General features: G+C 36.1%; 1 protein-coding gene across 2 annotated transcripts; it reads left to right on the forward strand.

The window, feature by feature from the left end:
* The first annotated feature begins 12,764 nt into the window (after window positions 1-12,764).
* On the forward strand, window positions 12,765-21,593 carry LOC111450459 (dehydrogenase/reductase SDR family member 7). Of its 2 annotated transcripts, XM_023090614.1 has the most exons (13): window positions 12,765-12,883; window positions 12,987-13,042; window positions 13,141-13,174; window positions 13,342-13,440; window positions 13,528-13,676; window positions 15,839-15,910; window positions 16,423-16,461; window positions 16,718-16,810; window positions 17,209-17,307; window positions 19,827-19,928; window positions 20,455-20,538; window positions 21,175-21,240; window positions 21,440-21,593. In XM_023090614.1, exons 1-13 carry the CDS (start codon window positions 12,808-12,810, stop codon window positions 21,524-21,526), a joined length of 1,056 nt encoding a protein of 351 aa, XP_022946382.1. In that variant the 5' UTR covers window positions 12,765-12,807; the 3' UTR covers window positions 21,527-21,593. The 2 variants fall into 2 exon arrangements, with proteins under 2 accessions (XP_022946382.1, XP_022946383.1); XM_023090615.1 differs by lacking the exon at window positions 15,839-15,910 and having other exon boundaries at window positions 12,766-12,883.
* Window positions 21,594-21,803: the final 210 nt, after the last annotated feature.

Consider the following 21,803-nt stretch of genomic DNA (forward strand, 5'->3'; position numbering starts at 1 on the left):
ACAAACGACACAATTTATTTGTTATTATATTGTTGTTACTTATATTGTTTTTTATTTTCTTTGAATATTTTGTGTAATATTATAGATGGTAAAATAATCAACCACCCACGGTCCTCAATTAAAAATTTAAAAATCTAAAGTAATAATTCTATAATTTTAAACCTTACCTTTTATGAGAGTGATACGAATATGTAAATTAAATGGTGTATTCTAAAAGAATAGAGAAGTATATCAGATAATATATTTGCATGTCTTGAAATTAAGGCAAATGGATACAGTTTAAGATATTGAAACGGTTTTAATCAACAATGAATACTAGGGTTTGAAAGTAAAACATACGCATGCACACGCTCTAAGAAGCTTTGAAAGTAGTTCCAAGGAGACTGAATCAAAACATGTGCATGCACATGCTCGAAGAAGCTTTGAAAGTAGCTTAGTTTTTTCACATAATGATTTAAGTGTCTCCCTTAGGGTTTTCTCGAGAGGGTTCAGATTCTGAGGTCTTATAGACATGACTACATGTTTTTTTCTTCATTATTTTACTCTTAGTACATCTTTAGTGAATTTCGTAAAAGACTAAAACGAGAAAAACAACTTTTCTGAATGACCGCATGACCCTCATTTCAAAAGGATTCTTAGGAGATATCTTAAGCATCCCACAACAATACTTACCAACAGTGACGAGTCTTTGATGAGAAGTCTTCTGTCTTAGTGGAGTGAATGAAATTTGATGTAAAATCCATCAATGATTGATTCACCCTACAAACATTTGCTAATGTGATAGGAACGAGATGTTGATGGCCTCATCGAACATCTAGCTAAACGAATCCCTGCAAACAATAGGCTTAGACATGGACGGTGCAGTGCAAAAAAATTTCGAAGTGGGAATGAGAACAATGGTAATCACATACCTTAAGCTAGAAGCAAGAATGTGGGCAGCGTTTGTGAAATCAAGCTTGATGCCAACTACCCATGAAACAGTCTATCTCCTTCGGAATAAATAGCAATAGTCCAATAGGGTTAAGACACTATTATCTATGTATTTTAGGAAAATGATTTAGGTATTTTAGTAATAAGATACTATATATTTTAGGAATAAAGATAACTAAGTATTTTAGAAAAATAAGTAAGATATTTTAGGAATAAATTGTCTGGCCTTGGCTATAAATGCTTCTCCACCCTACCACAATTTTCATCCTAAGAAATCTAAAGCACAACAGACTGTAGTAATTTTCACCCCAAGAAATCTTAAGCACAGCAGATTGTAGTACTTTCTACAATGTGTGTTGTAATAATTTTCATCCCAAGAAATCTCAAGCACAACAGATTGTAGTACTTTCTATAATGTGTGTTATAATCTCTTCTTAATTGGTGTTAATAAAAAGTGTGAGTGTTTCCTACAAAGAGTTGTACTCAACAATATGGTATTAGAGTGAGGTTGGTATAGATTATCTTATCTCTTGAAGTTCTTAGTATGCTATGTGGTCGCAGCTTTGTCTAATCTTTCACATCAGAAACAATTTCTTGAGATTATTACTGAGTGAATTTCTTTGGTCGTGAGTAATCCGTGACTACAAATTTCGTGTCAAAAATGCTTGTATGGTATTATTGAGGTATAACCAACACGATGGCTGACTTCCAAATCATTTGATGAATTAAGAAACTCAACAACAACAACTATAATATGTGGGTAACATGCATGATGTCCTATTTACAAAGACAAGACTTTTGGGAGGTCGTCGGTGAGAGTAAAACTATACTGCCAGAGGAGAATTCTAATGGTGCTTTGCGCAAATAGAGAATCAAAGCAGACAAAGCAATGTTTTCCTTGAAGACGACAATTGAGAAGAGATGTTAGAGCACATTTGGGATGACAAGACACCAAAAGATGCATGAGACACGTTCATGATGCTGTTCTCAAAGAATAACAATACGAGGCTACAACTTCTGAAAAACGAGTTGTTATCAATTTCACAACATGACATGAAGATTGCTCAGTACTTTCATAGGTCAAGTTGATCTGTCGAGAGATTACTGAACTAGACCCGAAGTCTGTGATTGGAGAAGCTCGAATGAAGAGGATCATTATCCACGGATTGTGACCAGAATAGAGAAGTTTCATTATTACTGTGCAAAGATGGCCTGCTCAACCATCAGTTGTTGAACTTGAAAATTTGCTAGCTAGCCAAGAAGCCATGGATAAGAAAATGGGAGGCATCACGCTGAAGAGTGAAGAAGAAGTGCTCTACACAAGTAAAAGTCAAAGCAACAATAAGCCACATGAATACAAAAATGCTGACAAAGGAAGAAATCACCAAGAAACTGCACAATCTTAGAGAGCTTAAAAGAACAACAAGAGTTTTCAAGGGAAGAGATTTGAAGGTATTTGCTACCGTTGTGGTAAGAAGGATCACAAGTCCAAGGATTGTTAGTCCAGGAAAAAGTCTTTTGAAAGTAATGTGGCAACCTCAAAAGAGGAGAGGGAGGATGAATGAGATGCAAAGGTATTATGTGCTATAGAAGAAGACGAGCTAGCGCTCATGACGATAATGGGAGAACATATCGATTACGAGAATAACTGGATCATTGATTTAGAATACTCAAACTGTTAGGATCGCACAGCAACGAAAACACTCGATCTAGATGAACACAAAGAAAATGATAGAGAAAAATGCAAGAAAGAATATGGGCTCAAGGTTTTAATTAATAACTTCATGCCGGAGAAGATAGAGAATGAATAAAGTACATCTTCAAAGCGGGCACATATATGGATTTAGTTTACTATATATATAAATATTTACCATAAATTTTTCTACCCGCTTTATACTCTAAATAGTTGTTTACTATATATGACCATTTTTTATATATAGTTTTACTATCTATAACAAATGAATGAGCTATAAATAGGTCGCATGCTCCATGTCCCAATACAAACCACACGACGATCAAAGTGGCGTAATGAAAGTAGTGTGGCCCTCGGAGAAGAAATTATTACCAAACTTGGACAACAGTGAAAAAATTCTACCACTAAAGACGGGTGAGCAAACTATACACATTTGAGTGTTGATGTGCCTAAAGATCCAAGTAACACTAATGTTGTTGAGAAATAAGTGACTCAATCAATAAACTCGGTCAAAAAGAAATGACATCTCAGCAACTTAGTGTTGGAAATAAACTTAAATGAGGGAAAAAAAGGAAAGTAATTATGAATTTTTAGTTTTAAATTCGGTCAAAAGTCATTACATAATTTAAGAAAGAAGTGGCTAATGGGTGAGAAAAATTATGTGTCAGTTATGGTCAATTTTAGCCTTAAGAAAACCTATAAAAGGCTTTAATTATAGTTGTAATAGCAGAGAACAAGAAAGAGTTACAGAACAAAAGAAGCAGCACAAAAAGTGTAATAGAAAAAGGTTTTTGAGAATTTCTTTGTCTCCTTGTCTCTCCCCTCTCGACATCCCCTTTAAAGTTTCGTGAGAGTTATCTAACGAGTTAGTTTCAGAACGAGCGTCTATTTTCTACAAGTTGGTATCGGAGCAGCTTTTAATTTCAACAAATTGGTATCAGAGAAAATTTATTTTTCTTCAAATTGGTATCAGAGCCGATGGTGAACATGATGGGACAAATGCCGCTACCACGATTGACGAAGATGAACTACGAGAATTGGAGCATCCAAATGAAAGCTCTTCTCGGTTCGCAAGATGCATGGGAGGTGGTCGAAGACGGTTTCGAAGAACCGATTGATATCACGGGTTATACGGTGGCGCAAAACAAGGCGCTAAAGGAAGCACGATCAAAGGATAAGGCAGCATTATACATGCTGTTCCGGGCTGTTGACGAGTCGGGCTTTGAGAAGATTGCAAGGGCAACTACTTCAAAAGAAGAATGGGACAGTCAAGAAAAAATGTTCAAAGGAATCGATCGAGTCAAGCAGGTGCGTTTCCAGACTCTGCGAGGCGAGTTGGAGAGCATGAAGATGAAGAAGTTAGAAAATGTATCTGACTATATTACACGTGTACAAACCGTGGCGAATCAGCTAAATCGAAATTGAAATGTTACTCGAGACGCGGGTTGGGGAGAAAATCTTGAGGTCGTTAACAGATAACTTCGAGAATGTCGTATATGCCATAGAAGAGTCGAAGGACCTGACAAAGTTCACAGTCGATGAGCTTGCCGGTTCTCTCGAGGCACATGAGCAACGTAAGAAAAAGAAGGAGGAGCCACTTGATCAAGCGCTGTTGATTTTCGATAATCGACCAGGAAAATTCTTTGTTTTCGGTGAGAGGAAATTGTCGACGGGAGGTTGTTGGAAGAAAAATAAAATGCTTAAAATAAAAGAGAGAGAGAATGATGAAATTTTGACTGCTCTTCTTGTGAAATCTTTTGAACAGATTTTCTATATAAATATAACCTATCCTAAAAATGGCTTGAGGGTGGCAACTGAATCTGTGTCATTTTCTACAAAATTGCCGTCCAAAACTTAGTTAATCCATTCGACGTGTTTGTAGATGGTCAAACGGAGAATTAATGTAATCGTGTGAATCTAAATAAGGATAAAACTCAGGTTTTATCTAACAAGTGCTCGACGTGTTTGTAGATGGTCAAACGGAGAATTAATGTAATCGTGTGAATCTAAATAAGGATAAAACTCAGGTTTTATCTAACAAGCGCTCCTACAAAATTGTCGTCTAAAACTTCGTTAATCCATTCGACGTGTTTGTAGATGGTCAAACAGAGAATTAATGTAATCGTGTGAATCTAAATAAGGATAAAATTCAGGTTTTATCTAACAAGCACTCGACGTGTTTGTAGATGGTCAAACGGAGAATTAATGTAATCGTGTGAATCTAAATAAGGATAAAACTCAGGTTTTATCTAACAAGCGCTTCAGACAAATGCATCGATAAAGGATGAAAAGGCACTCTACTCATGCAGTCACCATGAAGCTCTTCCTCGGGTTCGACACTCACCAGAGCAGTTATGCCGTCGTCGATTACCTCTGTGGATTTTGGGAGCTCTTCCTCAGGTTCGACGTCAGGTAGGACTAATGCAGTCACCATGAAAAGGGCCGGCTTGTCCTCCTTAGATTGAGCCACATGGGCCTTCTCGGTCGTCTCCTTGTTCCAGCAAGGGTGACCTCTCTTCCCACAGTGTACACGAGCACTCGATTAGCACGTCATCAGTCGGCTCCTCCTTCCCGTGCATGCACCGACGGGATTTCCACGGCTTCTTTCCGCCTTTGCGGCGGAGGGCCCATTGCTCTCGCCGGTGACGTGCAAGCCACATGCAGCATCTTCACAATTTCTGTCTACTGCCACCAAGTGTGGTGATGCTATTGGCGAGCCCCGTGATCCGCATTGAAAAATCATCGACGGATTCGCCGTCCTTAAAGTGGATCTCCGAGAGCTCCTTCCGCAGCTGCTCGATGTTGGCGATATAGGGGGCAATCATCACGGCCTTTTTCGTGGTGGTGATGGAGATGCCGGCACTTGTCGGCGGCGTGGACGAGTGAGCAAGTCTGCTCGAGATAGACTAGAACCCACGATGTGTTTATTTTCTCACTTTGCATTTTCTTCTACTCGAACCTAAGACCTATGTATTGTTAGGTCGACGCTCTAACCACTTGAGCTATTCAACTTGATTGTTGATAGGTTGGCTCCTCCGCAATGATATACACCAATGGCTTCAACCGAGCTCGGATACCACTTGTTGATTTTCGATAATCGGCCAGGAAAATCATTTGTTTTCGGTGAGAGGAAATTGTCGACGAGAGGTTGTTGGAAGAAAAATAAGATGCTCAAAATAAAAGAGAGAGAATGATGAAATTTTGACTGCCCTTCCAATCTGATTGTGAAATCTTCCTAACAGATTTCCTATTTAAATATAACCTATCCTAAAAATGGCTTGAAATCGGCAACTGAATCTGTGCCATCTCCTACAAAATTGCCGTCTAAAACTTCGTTAATCCATTCGACGTGTTTGTAGATGGTCAAACAGAGAATTAATGTAATCGTGTGAATCTAAATAAGGATAAAACTCAGGTTTTATCTAACAAGCGCTTCAGACAAAGGCATCGATAAAGGATGAAAAGGCACTCTACTCACAAAATTTTCGAGGTAGAGATCGTGGAAGCGACGGAAATGGTCGAGGTAGTCAAGGCAACACTTACGAAGAAAACTACCACGAGAATAGACTATCGAGCCAAGCAAATTGGCGTGGAAGAGAACGCAGTCGAGGAAGAGGTGGCCGATCAAACATTCAGTGCTTTAAATGTCAAGAAACCATCAGCCTAGCCTTGGATGACACAACAAGTGGAGACATCCTCTTGATAACCCAAAACAAAGAGTCGAACACAAAATTAGATGGCGGCCCGAAAGACGATGGCGATAATCGTGAGGTAGTGGAAGTTGTTGGAAATGAGGTGATACGCAGCGAATTTGGCGAAATCGCGATATCAGAGACGAGAAAATCGAAGAAGGATAAACAACCGGATAACAGAGAGCTTGAGCTCGAAGAAAGAGAGCTCCAATGGCCGGAAAGGAAATTCGAGGAAGAAAGAAGAAAGATGATGAAAATTGAAGAAGAAAAGAAAGAGTTGGAAACAAAAGTTGAAAGGTTAGAGAAGGAAATTGCTGAGCCGAATGAGAGTTCCACCTATCTCAAACAGGAGAAGGAAGAGAATGGGCAGGTAATCTCAGAACTTGCGAAGAAAGTTGAAGAAGGTGTGAAGAAAGACAATGACCTGTTAATGGAGATTGGGGTCTAGTGGACGAGCTAGTGAGGGAGAAGAAAGATATAGAGATACTGACTCAACAGAGAAACTCATTCGACGTGAATCTGAATCAAGTCCAATAGGAGGCAGTGAATTTATGACACGTGATTGAGACACTCACTCGTGATAAAACCAAACTGGAGGAAATAAGAACGTTAGCTGTAAAAGTCGCTGTGGACTTACGAAGGGAATTGAGTAAACTGAACGAAGTCGTGATGTCTGAGCCAAGCGTGGCCGAGAATTAGAGAAATGAAAAGTTAGAGTCTCAGATGGGCTGTTCTCGAGAAGATCCAAATGAAGTCTCATCAAAGAAGGACAACCCTATTTTGTCGCTTAAGGAAAAGAAGAGAAAATTGAAGAAACCATGACGGAGATCGAGAAAACGAAAATGGCGTAGGTGGAATCATTGAATAGAACATTTAAGTTTATGGGGGAGTTTTGTTGGAAATAAACTTAAATGGGGGAGAGAAAAAAAAAAAAGAAGTAATTATGAATTTTTAGTTTTAAATTCGGTCCAAAGTCATTACATAATTTAAGAAAGAAGTGGCTAAAAATTATGTGGCAGTTATGGCCAATTTTAGCCTTAGTAAAACCTATAATAAGGCTTTCCTTATCGTTGTAACAGCAGAGAACAAGAAAGAGTTACATAGCAAAAGAAGCATAATAGGAAGTGTAATAGAAAAAGATTTTTGAGAATTTATTTGTGTCCTTGTCTCTCCCCTCTCGACACCCCCTTTAAAGTTTCGTGAGAGTTATCTAAACGAGTTAGTTTCAGAACGAGCGTCTATTTTCTACAAGTTGGTATCGGAGCGGCCTTTAATTTCAACAAATCGGCATCAAAGCAAATTTATTTTTCTACACTTAAGATGGTAAGAAAGAATCCAAATGCCAAATCAAAAGTATGTCAATACACTATTATAGAAGACGAAGTTAAAGAGAGAGACATGAAGAAGCGTCACAAAATACGGCTTGGCAGCAAGCAATGGAGGAAGAAATTATAGCCTTGGAGCATCATTAAACCTTCGAACTAGTACCAAGACTAGAAGATGTTAAATTAATCTCTTGCAAGTAGATTTACAAAATGAAGTGTGCCCCGGATGGATCAATCGAGAGATACAAGGCTTAACATGTAGCTCGGAGGTTCTCTCAACATTATGGACTAGACTATGACGAAACATTTAGTCCAGTGGCAAAAATCACTATCGTACGGGTCCTACTAGCATTTTCAGTAAGTAAAGATTGGGGATTATGGGAGGTGGTTGTGAAGAATGCTATCTTACACGAAGATTTGGACTTGGAGATTTACATGAACCAACTAAAGAAATTTGAGAATGCAATATGAGTCATGAGTTTAATTTGGATGCGGCTCGACGGATCTTAAGATATGTCAAAGGTACAATCGACTATGGCCTTTTGTACAAAAGAAGTGAAGACTGTAAGCTAGCTGGATACTATGATGCTGATTATGCAGGATATCATGATACTCGAATATCAAGCACCAGGTATGTGTTCAAGCTCAATTCGACATCAATTTCTTGGAGTAGCAAAAGACAACCAATAGTATCATTGTCAACAACAGAAGATGATTACATAGTAGCTGCTGGAGTTGCTCAAGAAAGTACAAAACTAAAACTCTTAACGTTACATGGGGTATTACACAAACATCCAAAGTAAGTCATGTTTGCTCAAGAAGACTATATGGACAAATGAAGAGAAGAATCGGTTGAAAGTGTCGGCCACAACAAATCCAAAATGGAGAAAAAGTTTTGATCAAGCTGAGGTCAGACCAACTTCGATTCCAAAGTAGCAAGAACCAATGACTAGTAGGAAAATACTATGGACCAGTCGAAATTATCCAGAAAGTCGAAAAGACACGTCATAAAGAATCCAATTAGTCCCATGGATGCAGACAAGCCATGTTGTCCATATTAGTAACTTGAAACGTTACTATCCTGATCAAGAAGACACATGACACAGAAAGGTGGTACGACCTCACACGAAGAGTCGACAAATTGAGAAGTGATTTTCAATATTTCCTAACAAATTGGAAGAGACTCCTCAATATAAGATCAGTAGGAAGCACGTCAAGAGGCCTGAAAATCAGTCTCATCCTACATCGCTGAGTTTGTGAAGAATCACCATCAACCAATTAAGTGGGGGAGGATGTCACAATTATGCTTGTCCAAGGTATGTGAAATGTGGCCACATGTCGGATGTCTTAGTCATGCTTGTCCTAGACGTGTTGTCCACGGCCACACTTGCATTTCAGACCTCTTTTGTTTGCTTGGATGTGTACTTAGGTCTTTACTATTTCTGTCATGTCGGGGGTGTATGACCGTTTACCAAAAGCATGTCACCAACTAAGGCTAAAATGCCCTAAAATATACTATAGGGGGATGCGACTCATCATCAATTCTTCCTACTCGTTGTATGCTATCAAAGTTGTGGTTGTTGCTTATCTTCTTTTAACCTATAAACATTGCTTTTTTACAAATTATTTTCTACACATTTTCTCGCTCACGTTTTCTAAAACATTTTCTCTCAAACATGACACAGACTCAATCATACGTCTAAATTATCAGCAACTTACGATTTTCATAGTCTCTTAATTAATTTGTCTATTTATTGAGATCTACAAGCGGGTGGAGGCATGTAAGCATGTATAGTGAGATTCATTTCGTCGACTATTTTTTGTTCCATTTTTATAATGGCCTTAATATTACATGAATTAGGACCTACTAGTAAATTTTTAGAAGGCACGTGTCATTCATATAAGTAACCATTTAGACATTTTTCAAGTAATCCTTATAAGGATCGTTAGGACGTACTAGCGTGTGAGCATATCTTACCTTAGATTATTAGAATATGTATTTTTATGATTTTAAAAGGGCAATTTGGATGAGAATGTTACTATGTTGTAAAAAATTACAGAAATACCCCTAGGATGAAAATTTAAGTTGCATGTCTATGTTTTCCACTTTGTTAGAGAGGACGATAAGATGTTGTGATCTATGCTCTGGGTGATTGATGGATGTTATCTCCCCCATTGAGTTTGCATGAATATTTAGAATATGATTCTATGCTCGAGGTGATCAATAGGAATATCTCCCTAAAAAAGCATGCATGAGAGAACTAAGTTAAGATTAGAGCATTAAAGTTGGAGCAATTTACACATTGACCTAGGTTAGTATGTTTTCAGTAGACCGAGCACTCTAGGATCATGAGTAGTGATCATAGGTCTAGACTTGAGTGCACCTAGAGACTTAACTAGCCCCGAGCATTCTAGAAATGTGAGAGGAGATTTAAATCGCCTAGATGCCTTTAAGAACCTAAGATCTCTACGAAACCCTAGAAAATTTAAGAGAGCTTATGAGACCACTAGCAACACGAACGGTATCAACTTGAGAAGTTACTACTATGTGTAGAAGCGGGTTGAGAGCTCGTAAACCATTCTTGAGAGGAGATAAAGGACTACATAAGTAGTTGACTTGAGGAACTACTATTGTGTGTAGAAGCAAATCGGGAGCCCGTAAACAACCTTGAGAGGGAATGGATGACTACATATATAGTTTAGCTCAAGACAAGTGATATTATTGTACACTAAATCCACCTTAAGAGGGGGTAAGGGACCACGTGGTTGATCGAGTAGCTAGTAGCCACACAGGATTACTCCACTTAGATGTTGATTCTATGGTTTTTTTTGTGGAAGGGTCAGATATCACATTGTCCTATGAGATATGATGATGTCACACCAACCCAAGCTACGGAATCTACACTATTGTGTCTATGCAAGCTTAATAAATATGAGCACATAAAGTTGGTTCACCTCGAGATAAGATTCGTAGTCCAGGAGATTCATGGCACTAGAACCTAGTGAACAGTAACCAAACCCCAACATAGTCTATGATATGTAAAAGAACCGATCGGATCTTCAATGCTTTCCCAAAAGCTCAAATAGCTGAATAGCACGATCTTGTAATTAAATTTTGATTTGTTTTTATTTTGTTCTTAATTTGATTTAAATTTTTTCTTATTTTCATACTTTCCCTTTAATTTTACTTTTTCCCTTTAATCACAATCCTCAAAGCTTGGAAAGTTGGGCCGTGACAATCAACATTATTAAACTATTATTCATAATGACAGTGTTAGGTTGCTGATTAGTGTGCTTCCCTTCTTATTTTAAATTAATATCCATTGAGTTATGTTCATACCGTGTTGAGCGCAACTATTCATTTAAAAACACAGGTTAAGTAGTATTCGAAATATTCTAAGGTCGATTTCTATAGAGAGTTGGTTGATTACTAATGGAATTCTTTATATTATTAAAATACAATGAAATTAAAAAAAAAACATATATATATTTTATTTGGTTTGATGATAGAAAATAATAAATATTGTACTAAAAAAGAAGACTGAATAAATATTAAAATGATTCGTAATAAACTAGTTTAATAATTAAACACATAACTGAAACTATACCATAATATTTAATGTATTAGAATTGTAAAAATATTTAAAATGTGAAACTAATGTACAATAATTAATCGTTTATACATTGAAGTGAGTCAAGGTTGGCAGGTTCAGTTTCTTCTTTGACCATCGCTATTTTTGTCTTTGGCAATGATTTTCTAGATGTGACTATCACTATTATTCTCATTAAATTCTTTTTTGATTGATTTCTACTCGATTTTCTCTCTTTTGTTATGAACGGAATTTTAAAGTGAACACTCCGATATAAATCAAAGTATCAATCATGCAATATAAACTTCAAAAAAGATGTGAAGAAAATATTATTCGAATCATCCCAATATATTACAATTCAGGTCACATTAAAGAAGAAGCTTTGCCTATGATTAGATAGTTACAAATTTTGAGTAGATGATAATTTAGAGTTATGATGTTTCTTTAATGTATTTAAGGTTTATATTACATAGTGGCTAATTATGGTCATAAGTATACATAGTCGCTAATTATGATCATAAAATATAAAAGCTATAATTCTTGGAATGCCTCACAAGGGTTTTAATTTTGAGGCTATATGAAGTCGTGTATGTTTATTTGTAAAGAAGACTTGGAAAAATGCAGTAAAAATATCATTTTTGCTTTTCTTTAGCTAAGGGCTAAGTTTGTTTGCAATTTTATTTAATTTAGATTGCATGTTGACATGATCGATCTTGGAGTGATTCGAATCTCGAACAAATATTTTTATCTTGAGATATTTGATAAGGTAATCTGAAATTTACTTTATTTTGGAGTAATTTCTCATCAATAGGGCTAAGTTTATTTGCAATTCTATGTAGTTTAGATGGTATGTTTAGAATCATTCAAGTTTGACATGATCCATATTCCTAGTGGAGTGATTCGAATCTCAAACAAGTATTACTGCCTTGAGATATTCGATCAACAAGGTAATTCAAATCTTACTTTTATTATAGTGATGATTTTCCTTGGATTGATTCCTTACCAACCATTAATCAAGTTGTACCTTAACCTCCTTCCATGCTAGAACCACTTGACTATTATCGACCAAGCACGATATTGTTGCCAGACTGAATGAACAATGAGTGATATGGGTTCAAATTATTGCACGAGTTGTTGTCAGAACCAATTTGGATCATGTCATTTATATGAGATGTAACATTAGTCAGCGATTCGATTGGGCAGACTAAAACTCTTTTACAAGAACTTATGTCTCAAAATTTCCTTTGGTAAAGGATTTACAAGATTTTATTAAACGTCCTAAATTATTCTAAGCTTATAGGTTTGGATGGTTTGAGGTTAAGAAAGTTGAAAGACGAAAAAATTCATTATCGAACATTATTGTAATATATAAGAGGCTCTTTTAATAAACCTTAGCTTCGATAATTAATTATATTTTGTTTTGTTATTTAAAATAACCCCTTTGCGTTACATTCAAATTAACCAAAATTCTACTAATATTTATTGTGTGTAATTTAACCAACAAAATACGTTAGTTCTACGGTATATAAAGCCCTCCCCTTTGATTGCACTTGGAACGAACCGAGAGGGGTGAAGAAATGTTAGCTGTCGTCTTTTTCTGGGTCTCTTTCCTTCTCCTCCTCCTCCTATTGTTCAAATTCGCCACCGCTCATGGTAATTATCGTTGCAAATTTCATTCCACTATTGTTGAATGGTTAGAAATGTGGAGAATTTCATTTTCTGTCTACTGCTTAATTGCTTCCGTTCAAATTCTTAGGGGACTTCACTTTAATGTCCAAAAAGCATGTCAAGCGAGAGGAAATTGAAGATAAGGTCTGCTAATTTCGAGTTTTCTGTTCTTCTTCACTACTATTCTTCATCAAACTAATGATCATTCTTTTCTTATGTTAATTCGAACTATACTGAATCAGGTCGTTTGGATTACTGGTGCTAGCCGAGGAATTGGTATTCTGCTCAATATTTTGCGTTCTTGAATTCCTTTTACTATATTGAGCTTTAATAAATCAAGAATGTTCTGCTACATCGTCTGCCTTTATGCTCCATTATAAGGTCACTGTTATTTGCTTTATTTGGCATTTTTCTTATCTTTTCAAAATTTCCGTTGAATTCAGGGGAGGTTCTTGCAAAACAACTTGCTGGTTTGGGGGCCAAGCTCATTATTTCTGCACGGGATGAAGCTGGTTTAGAGAGAGTGAAGAACGAGCTCTCTGGTTTGCATTTTTTACGCAAAAATTTGCGGAAGGAAGTTTCCTATTGCGCCAATAATTTTCTCTCTAAAGTAGCTTTTGATGTCACAGGTAAATTTGCACCTAATGAAGTGAAAGTTTTACCTTTAGATTTGTCATCTGGGGAAAATAAGCTGAAAGAGGCTGTAGAGATAGCAGAATCCCTTTTTCCTGGCTCTGGTGTGGATTATATGATCCATAATGCAGCTTTTGAGCGTCCTGTAAGTGACTAATATTTTTTACATATTTACTTGACCTGAATAATGGCATCATGAATTTAATTAATCCTCTTAAGATTTTTAATGATTTTGAAACATGCCAGGAAAGATATTCAGATTATACTTTTGCACGATATTATGATATTGTCCCATTTGAGAATGTCAGTCATCAATTTTCGATGTTCGTGTTATTCTCATGAACATGTGTACTCTGTTCTTTAACTAGCCTGTGGCTACCGGCAGACAAGTTTCCATGCTAATAGATAACGGCAAGAGCTCATGCTTTGTTGTACATGCAGATGTCAATTTCTTGCTTTATAGATCCCCTTAGTAATGTAGCGTGTGATACTTCATGAAATTGACTAATCTAGAATCTCCAAACCAATTCAAGAAGGGAAAAAATAATAACCTAGATACATTTCAACATATCAGTTTAAATAATAAGCCATGGATTGGAGTTTGCTGCTTAGCATGGATACAGGTTGAAGCTATTAACAAATGAGGCGGCAACTTAATTATGTTGTTTGGTATCAGTTGGGAATTGTATTGACTAGGAGTAATCGCTTACTTTTACATTTCTTTTTATGAAAAGAAATCGTATGGATACAGGTTGAAGCTATTAACAAATGAGGCGGCAACTTAATTATGTTGTTTGGTATCAGTTGGGAATTGTATTGACTAGGAGCAATCGCTTACTTTTACATTTCTTTTTATGAAAAGAAATCGTAGAGTCATTGCAACAGCCGACATGCACCTCATGGGGACGTGCTTTCATGGCGCTTTTTTCGGAAGTTGTTGATAACACTGTTCTGTACATCTATATTTTCTTACCGTTCAAACTTTATGCCACACTGAGTTATTTAATTTCCTCTTGGACATTGACGGATATAACCTATGTCATCAATGTAGGTGCAATACAACAAAAATTAATGGGCTGGGTTGGCTTGATCGGTTCTTGAGCTTAGTTGAACAGCCATACCCAAAATTTTGGATGATTATTGTCCTACAAGAGGAAGATAACACCTTGGTTTAACCAAACCCAACCTTGTTGTGTGAAGTGTGTATGCATTTATGTATGCATGCATTCTTTCCAAAAAAAAAAAGAAAAAAGATGTATGTATGCATGGTTTGATGCTCATATAGTTTGATATGTTCCTCAAAATCTCAATCCTCAGTCCTCGTGCCCTGGTATTCACAGGACCTAGCCCTTCTCTGCTACTGTTTAACACACATATCACCATTGTTGTCTTTACCTGAAAATGATCTCTCTCTTTCATGCCTTCACTATGAATAATTTTCATCATGCTCTCTTTCCGATCTTTATTGCCCGTCTAAGTTGCTCATTTAATGTCATTGTGCTACTTGCTTGCTTTGTCTCTTTCTCCCTTTACATCTTTGCATCAATTTTGTTCTCTTCAACAAACCTATTGAGTTGGATCTCAACCATCGATTGGTTTGGCTTGTACATTTTTCCATTAACTTTTCTCTCCCCTTGCTGAACTCTCACTGTTTGATTTTTGTCTCCAATCAATCTGACCAAATTTTTCTTGTCCATCACCATTTATTTTGAATCTCTAATGCCATAGATCGACTATTACGGGTCCAAATCTGCGATCGAGTTATGGGTCTCTCGTAAGTGGAGGTAGACGGTGTTTGTATGGGGGAAAAGTAGAATTCTTCTTTCGATCTATTTTGAATAATTGTAAGGCTCAAATAGGGGAACCTTAATACCTCTGAGTTAAAGTAGTCAAGACTATGTTGAAAATTTCTAGGTACCATCTTCATTGATGTTTATGACTATTTATACAAGTTATATAACAACCATTGCTACATCAATTGAACCATGACTCAATCATCCTCATAAAACAAAGAAAATAACTAAAAATAGAAATGAAAGTGGAGTCCTTACAACATTTGCTACATCAATGGAACCATGACTCAATCATGGGAGATTGTCCTCCTAAAACAAGGAAAATAAGAATAGAAATGAAGGTGGAAGACTCCTCCTTATAATACGGAAGCGGAAAACAAAACTGCATAAAGAAAAATTCATCCAATGGGTTTCATAGTGATTACTTCTTTCTGCCATGTGTGTAACGTGTGTACATTTGTAGTTCACTGACCAAGCTTGTTCTCCTCAACTCAATGGTTCTTGCTTGATGTAGACGTCCAATCATTACATTCCAGCCTTATCGACTCTCAAGTGTGTGTCTAATGAATTTTTTGGCAACTTTCTGGTGGGTTCATGATGTTGCTTTGATTTTCCTATAGAAATTATGCTTTGTGGTTTTTTTCTGCTCAAATTGTGATGTTTTTGTTGGATTTTTCTTATGTTCCTGCTTAATTTTGGATGGAGAAAAATCAAATGAACAAGGTAGCCATTGTGTTTCTGTCCATTTTCTCTCCCTTGCTTTCTTTTTCTTTTTCTTTTTTTCTTGCTGGTAGTTAGTAAAAGTGATGACCTCGTTCAATTCAACCAATTCTGTGAAGTGTACTTCAGGTTGGGTTTTTCGGTTATTCGGATTGGTTTTACAGTCAAACTTCAAAATTCAGATTGCTACTAAGTAAATGCTTGAAATTGACCCGATCCAATCCACCTGTGCAATTACACCTTTTGTGCAAATCCAATTCTCACAATTGAGTGTAATGATTCCATGGTTTCAAAAACTCCATATGCTCTGTTTTATTTGTCTACGTTTGTTTATCGATCCTTCTATGCTTTGATATCTGTGTTCGTTTATTGTTACAGAAAAGTACAGCTTTGGATGTATCTGAGGAAAGTATGAAGGTATGAAGGAATAAAAAAGTGACGCACAATTTAGTTTCTGAACCGTCAGTGGTTTTTTATTGAGAGTTGATGGGAGCGAGAGTGTTCATTGAAATTAATTGATTTGATATTCAGGACTATTCATCCTTCAGTTATTGAGATAGCCATTTCTTGTGTTATCTTTCTATTTCTTTTATCAACTCTTGTTAATTATATATTTTGTGCTCAATTCTTACGTCTTTCTGTTTTCACTGTTTTATTTTTTTATTACAAACAGACAACATTTGATGTCAATGTTCTGGGGACCATTTCTCTCACACGGCTTCTGACACCTCGTATGTTACAACGGGGACAAGGTCATTTTGTTGTTGTAAGTGGAAGCCACTGATACTAGTAGTATGCTTTGCCATTGTTTACTTATTTTAGACTCATTATTGTATCTTAAATTTATATGTCACTTGAATATGCTATTATTTATAATAACTACAAATGTTTATTGTCAGTCTGATCTTCAGGTTGTTACCTAATACTCGGACAGTTAATTTTATCATGAGAATTACTGTTTATTCTTATCTTCGAACAATAATCTAATTTTAGGGTTAGTGATTGTTGCTACATTGTCGTAATTATAGAATTTTCCGTATTTACTATTTGGACCATCGTCATTTTATTTTCCTGTGTCTATCTTGTTTCTTCCTTTTATTTCCTCTCACTTGTAAGTCTAAATTGTTGATTGCTAATTTGTTGTTTCCTTTTGGATTGCTTCAGATGAGCAGTGCTGCGGGAAAGACTCCTGCTCCAGGACAGGCTGTATATTCTGCATCAAAGCATGCTCTGAATGGCTATTTTCATTCTTTACGATCAGAGGTAAGATAAACCTAATGTGTTTGTGGTTATATTTGAGATTACAGTAGGGGTGTGTTTATCTGTTGTGAATGAAGGAATATGAACATGCCTTCCCATACTTGGCATTGTTTTCATGCATTTTGGAGTAACTCCTTCAATAGACTAGACTCTACCGAACTAGAAACTAAATTGTTAGTTTTTGAAGAATATCATTTGCATGTAGGGAGTAGGGAAATGTTTTTCTTTTCCATTCATCTTCCTATTATCTAATGTCATTATTGTTCCCTCAAACTATGGTTTATTATTTAACAAAAATTTAGTTTATGCCTAATAATTTTTATTATTAACTTATAAATTAAATCCTCAACGTTGATTTTAATATCTTTTTTGTTATGTTTTTTTAAAAATGAGAATTAGCCTTTCATTAAGAATCAAATGAAAGAATAAACATGCAATAAAAGACCCACTAAAAAAGGAAGATACCGAGGAAAGGGCCTCCCATCTTGTAAAATAACAATAAAAAACCTTTGTAACCGAAGCCCAAAGTGAAACATGAAATCTAGTAAGGAACTACAGGTCACTTGGGTCCCTTTCCAAGCCTCCAAACGCTATTGTTCCTCTCACCTTAAAGATCCCACAATAAAGCATACACCTCAACAAGCCACAAGAAATGACCCTTCTCTCCAAAAGGGCGGATGGAGAAGGAACTCCTCGGTTATCTCATACAGGTCTCTGTGGTGAGCCAACTGAAAACCAAACACCTCCAAAAAAGAAGAAAAAAAAAAAAAAAAAAAACACACGGAACACCCGAAGTCGCATCTCTCAAAGGATGTTAAGTCTATCACCTTTTGACAAAAAAAAAACTTATGTTCCAAGAGGCCAACCTCTTTCTAATCTCGTCCTCAACCGGAGTCCAAAAAGCGACTAAGTTGGGGTTACTTCCAAGGGGAAGGCTTAAATAAGAGGAGGGGAAGGAGACAATGCTGCACCCCAAACCCTTTCTTATTCAGAACCTTGTCAAGGACATTCAAGTCCACAGGTTCGTAGGCCTTCTCAAAATCACTCTTGAAGAGCACGCCCTCATTCTTCCTCATCTTCTCGTCTTGTATGACTTCATTAGCAATCAAGGCCTGGTCTAGGATTTGAAATCTTTAACCTTGTTTGCCTTCTTCTTTTTAGGGATAAGGCAAACATAAATTTCAATCATAGAGCTGCTCAAGATACGTCGTTCATGAAATTCTTTGAAGACTTGCTCTAGATCCTCCTTTAGTCCTTCCGTTATCCTGAAAAAAGGCTATAGAGAAGCCATTCAAGCCATATGATTTACTCAAGAACTCACTTTCTAATTACTTCAAATGTGGAGGGGGAGACCAACTCATCTCCACCTCCCCGTGATGAGGCACCACTCCACACCATGAACAAACGGCTTTGGAAGCACCTTTGGGTCATAGAGATTAGTGAATAAGGAGAGCATCTCCTCCTCCACCTCTTTCTCTTCTCGAACAAGTTGGACCTTGTCATTTTCCAAAGCACCAATAGTATTCTTACTTCTTTTGCCACTAGCCATCCTGTGAAAGAATGAAGCATTACCCTCACCTTCCTTAACCCATTCCACCTTTGCCTCCAATTGTAGGTTTCCTTCCTAACAACCTTAAGCGAAATCCGGCTTAAAGGAATTCCTCTCCCGTTTTTGGTCTGTTGCCAAACAACCTCTATTTCCAGATTATCAAACAACCTAACCTTGTTAAAAAAATTCTATTTTTTTAAGTCTAGTGTCTCCAAATGCTTCTCTACTTCAATCCTTTGAGGATCCCTTTAAGAGCCTTCAACTTTTCCATAAACCTGTTCAAGTGAAGAGAAGAGGACTGTATAATCTCATACTGAATGTGATTTATATCCAAGGGGCCATTACCAAGAGGGAAACTTGTAAATCTTGAGGAGAACTCTCGAGAAAGGAATCTACAAGTCTCCCTCTTGTGAATGTAAATCTATTATTTTAGGCCAAACTCTCGAGAAAGGAATCTTCATTCATGGGAGACTTGTAAACCTATTATTTTATTTCATATATATATATACATATATATATATATATATATATATATATATATATATATATATATATATATATATTTGTTTTTTTGCTCTTTCATTCATTGTGAATGTCATTAGCAATGAAACAAGCATCAAAGTTTTTTCTTCCAAACATAGAGCGGATTGGTACTCGGAAATAGTGTAGCGAAGTACTTTTTAAGTCCAAAAGAACTTGGATAATAATCTTATATGTACTTGATAGCTCTAAAGTCACCTCTCATGCCTCCTGAATGTGAAAAATATTAGTTCTATTGAGGGTAGCATTAATTAATCCCTTTAAAAAATCTTAGAACTCTTCCCTGATGTTATAATTGATGATGTTCCATAAGTTTTTTTTAAAGAATTAGGTTAAAATCTTATACCTTTTTTCTTCGACTTTTTTTTTCTTTTCTTTTATAATCATGTACCTTTTATTTTTCTTTTATATTTTACTACAACGGGAATCTCAGCTCTACCATAAAGGAATTAGAGTGACCGTTGTTTGTCCTGGACCAATTGAAACGTCAACTGGCTCTGGTGCTGAAGCCATTAGGAAGAAAGGTACATCTGAGGTATGTAGATCTTATTTTATCTTGGATCAAATATGATAAATTTGAAGATCAATTTGGTTTACTGCCATGGGTTGATCTAATGGCCAATAAGCGCCAAAATAAATAAAGCGCATAGAGGGAATGAGTTGGAGTAATGGTGGCCACCCACCTAGCTTTTAGTTTCCTATGAGTTCTTAGACAACCAAATCTAGTAGGATTAGACAATTGTCCCGGGAGAATAATCAAGGTGTAAGTAAGCTGACCCATGCACTCATGGATACAAAAAAAAAAGTTAAATTTGATTTAGAACAACTTGTTTTGTTATAGATTGTACATTTTTATGTATAATCGTTAGGGCAGTGTTAATAATCTGCTAGATGACGTCATATGGTAGTTCTGCATACTAATCCTGTAAGGAACTTTGATAAAAAAGAACTTTTACGTACGCTTCTGCTTTCCATTAATTAGGGGTTATATTGCTTGTTGTGTAGCTATGACATGCTAAAGAGAGTTTATATTGCGTATTCTTAATTCTACTTTCTTGCAGAAACGACTTTCATCAGAAAGATGTGCTCAGTTGACAATTATTGCTGCTAGCCATAATCTAAAAGAAGTTTGGATATCATCTCAGGTATCTAGTTGTTATTAAATGATTCACTTACGTATCAGGAAGTATTTATCCTCGTTGATTAAATAGCTTCGAAGTAGACCTGTTCTTTTAATGTTTTTCTTTGAAGCTAGTAACGTGTTGAGCTACTTTATGCAAACCATATCATCCTTTTAATGCCCATTGGAAAAAAATGTTTAAAAAAAAAATAGTCACGTGCATGAAGTCTGAAAACCTTGTCTTGCAGCTGATGCTCATTAAAAAAGGATGGTAGCTTATCATTGCATTGATATTTATGACTAATGAACCTTGGTTAAACATATACCAAGGTAAATGATGTCAAACTGGGGGATCTTGTAAATGTGTTATTTTACCTTCATCATCAAATTCTTTGAAATTTTAGCTCCTTTCCTCTTTATCTACAATGATGCACCCACAAATCTTGATCTTAACCATCTGTGTTGCCATACGACATGTTCTTTAAGTCGAGGAAATTAATACCTTTCGATGCACTTTCAAAATTCACTTAATGTAAAATCTCAAACTGATATACTGTACAAAAAAAGTATGTGACTTATTATTTTTTTAGGTAGAAGTTCTATCTTCTCATTTTTATTTTTGTGGGAATTTAACATTTGATTTGTTGCTCAACTCTTGTAGCCCGTCCTTGCCGTTATGTATTTGGTTCAATACATGCCAACAATCGGCTACTGGCTCATGGACAAGGTATACACAGGTTTCAAGTTCATAACAATTTTGGTATCTCATAATTTTTGCCACGTAATCTTTGTCAGTGTGTATTTAATTTTGATTTGGCCTCAGATCTTTCATAAATTGTATGGCTCAAAACATTAAGTCTACCCTCGTAAATTGAATAATCTCGACTCCTATTCTCATTGTGTGCATATGTAAAATTTACTTGTAGATTGGTGGGAATCGTGTTGAAGCAGCTGCTAGGAAGGGCAACACGTACTCGCTCAGTTTGTTATTTGGAAAAAACAAGTCATCTTAAGTATGATTCGACCCATCCGACTTATAATTCAATCCATCCAACTTGAGCATAGTTCAACATTTGTGAAGATACGGTACTTCTATGTTGTTAGGTTGAGATTTTTTTTTTTTTTTTTAAGATATTTAAAAATAAAAGTTTATATAAACAAATAATATTTATATTAGATTCTCTTTTAACAACTTTATTATACTAATTAAATTTTAGATAATTAGTTATGGTTAATTAGTTTATTTTTATCCAGACAAATTATTAAAATAGTTTTAACCAATTAAATTTA

This window comes from Cucurbita moschata, unplaced genomic scaffold (assembly GCF_002738365.1).
Source record: "Cucurbita moschata cultivar Rifu unplaced genomic scaffold, Cmos_1.0 Cmo_Scf00012, whole genome shotgun sequence".
NCBI classification, from domain to species: Eukaryota; Viridiplantae; Streptophyta; class Magnoliopsida; order Cucurbitales; family Cucurbitaceae; genus Cucurbita; species Cucurbita moschata.

Coding starts and splice junctions, on each gene's coding strand:
- LOC111450459 (XM_023090614.1), top strand. CDS start 12,808: ATGTTAGCTGTCGTCTTTTTCTGGGTCTCTTTCCTTCTCCTCCTCCTC. Junction 16,811..17,208: donor GACAAGGTCATTTTGTTGTT/GTAAGTGGAAGC, acceptor GGATTGCTTCAG/ATGAGCAGTGCTGCGGGAAA. Junction 17,308..19,826: donor TTCATTCTTTACGATCAGAG/GTAAGATAAACC, acceptor CGGGAATCTCAG/CTCTACCATAAAGGAATTAG.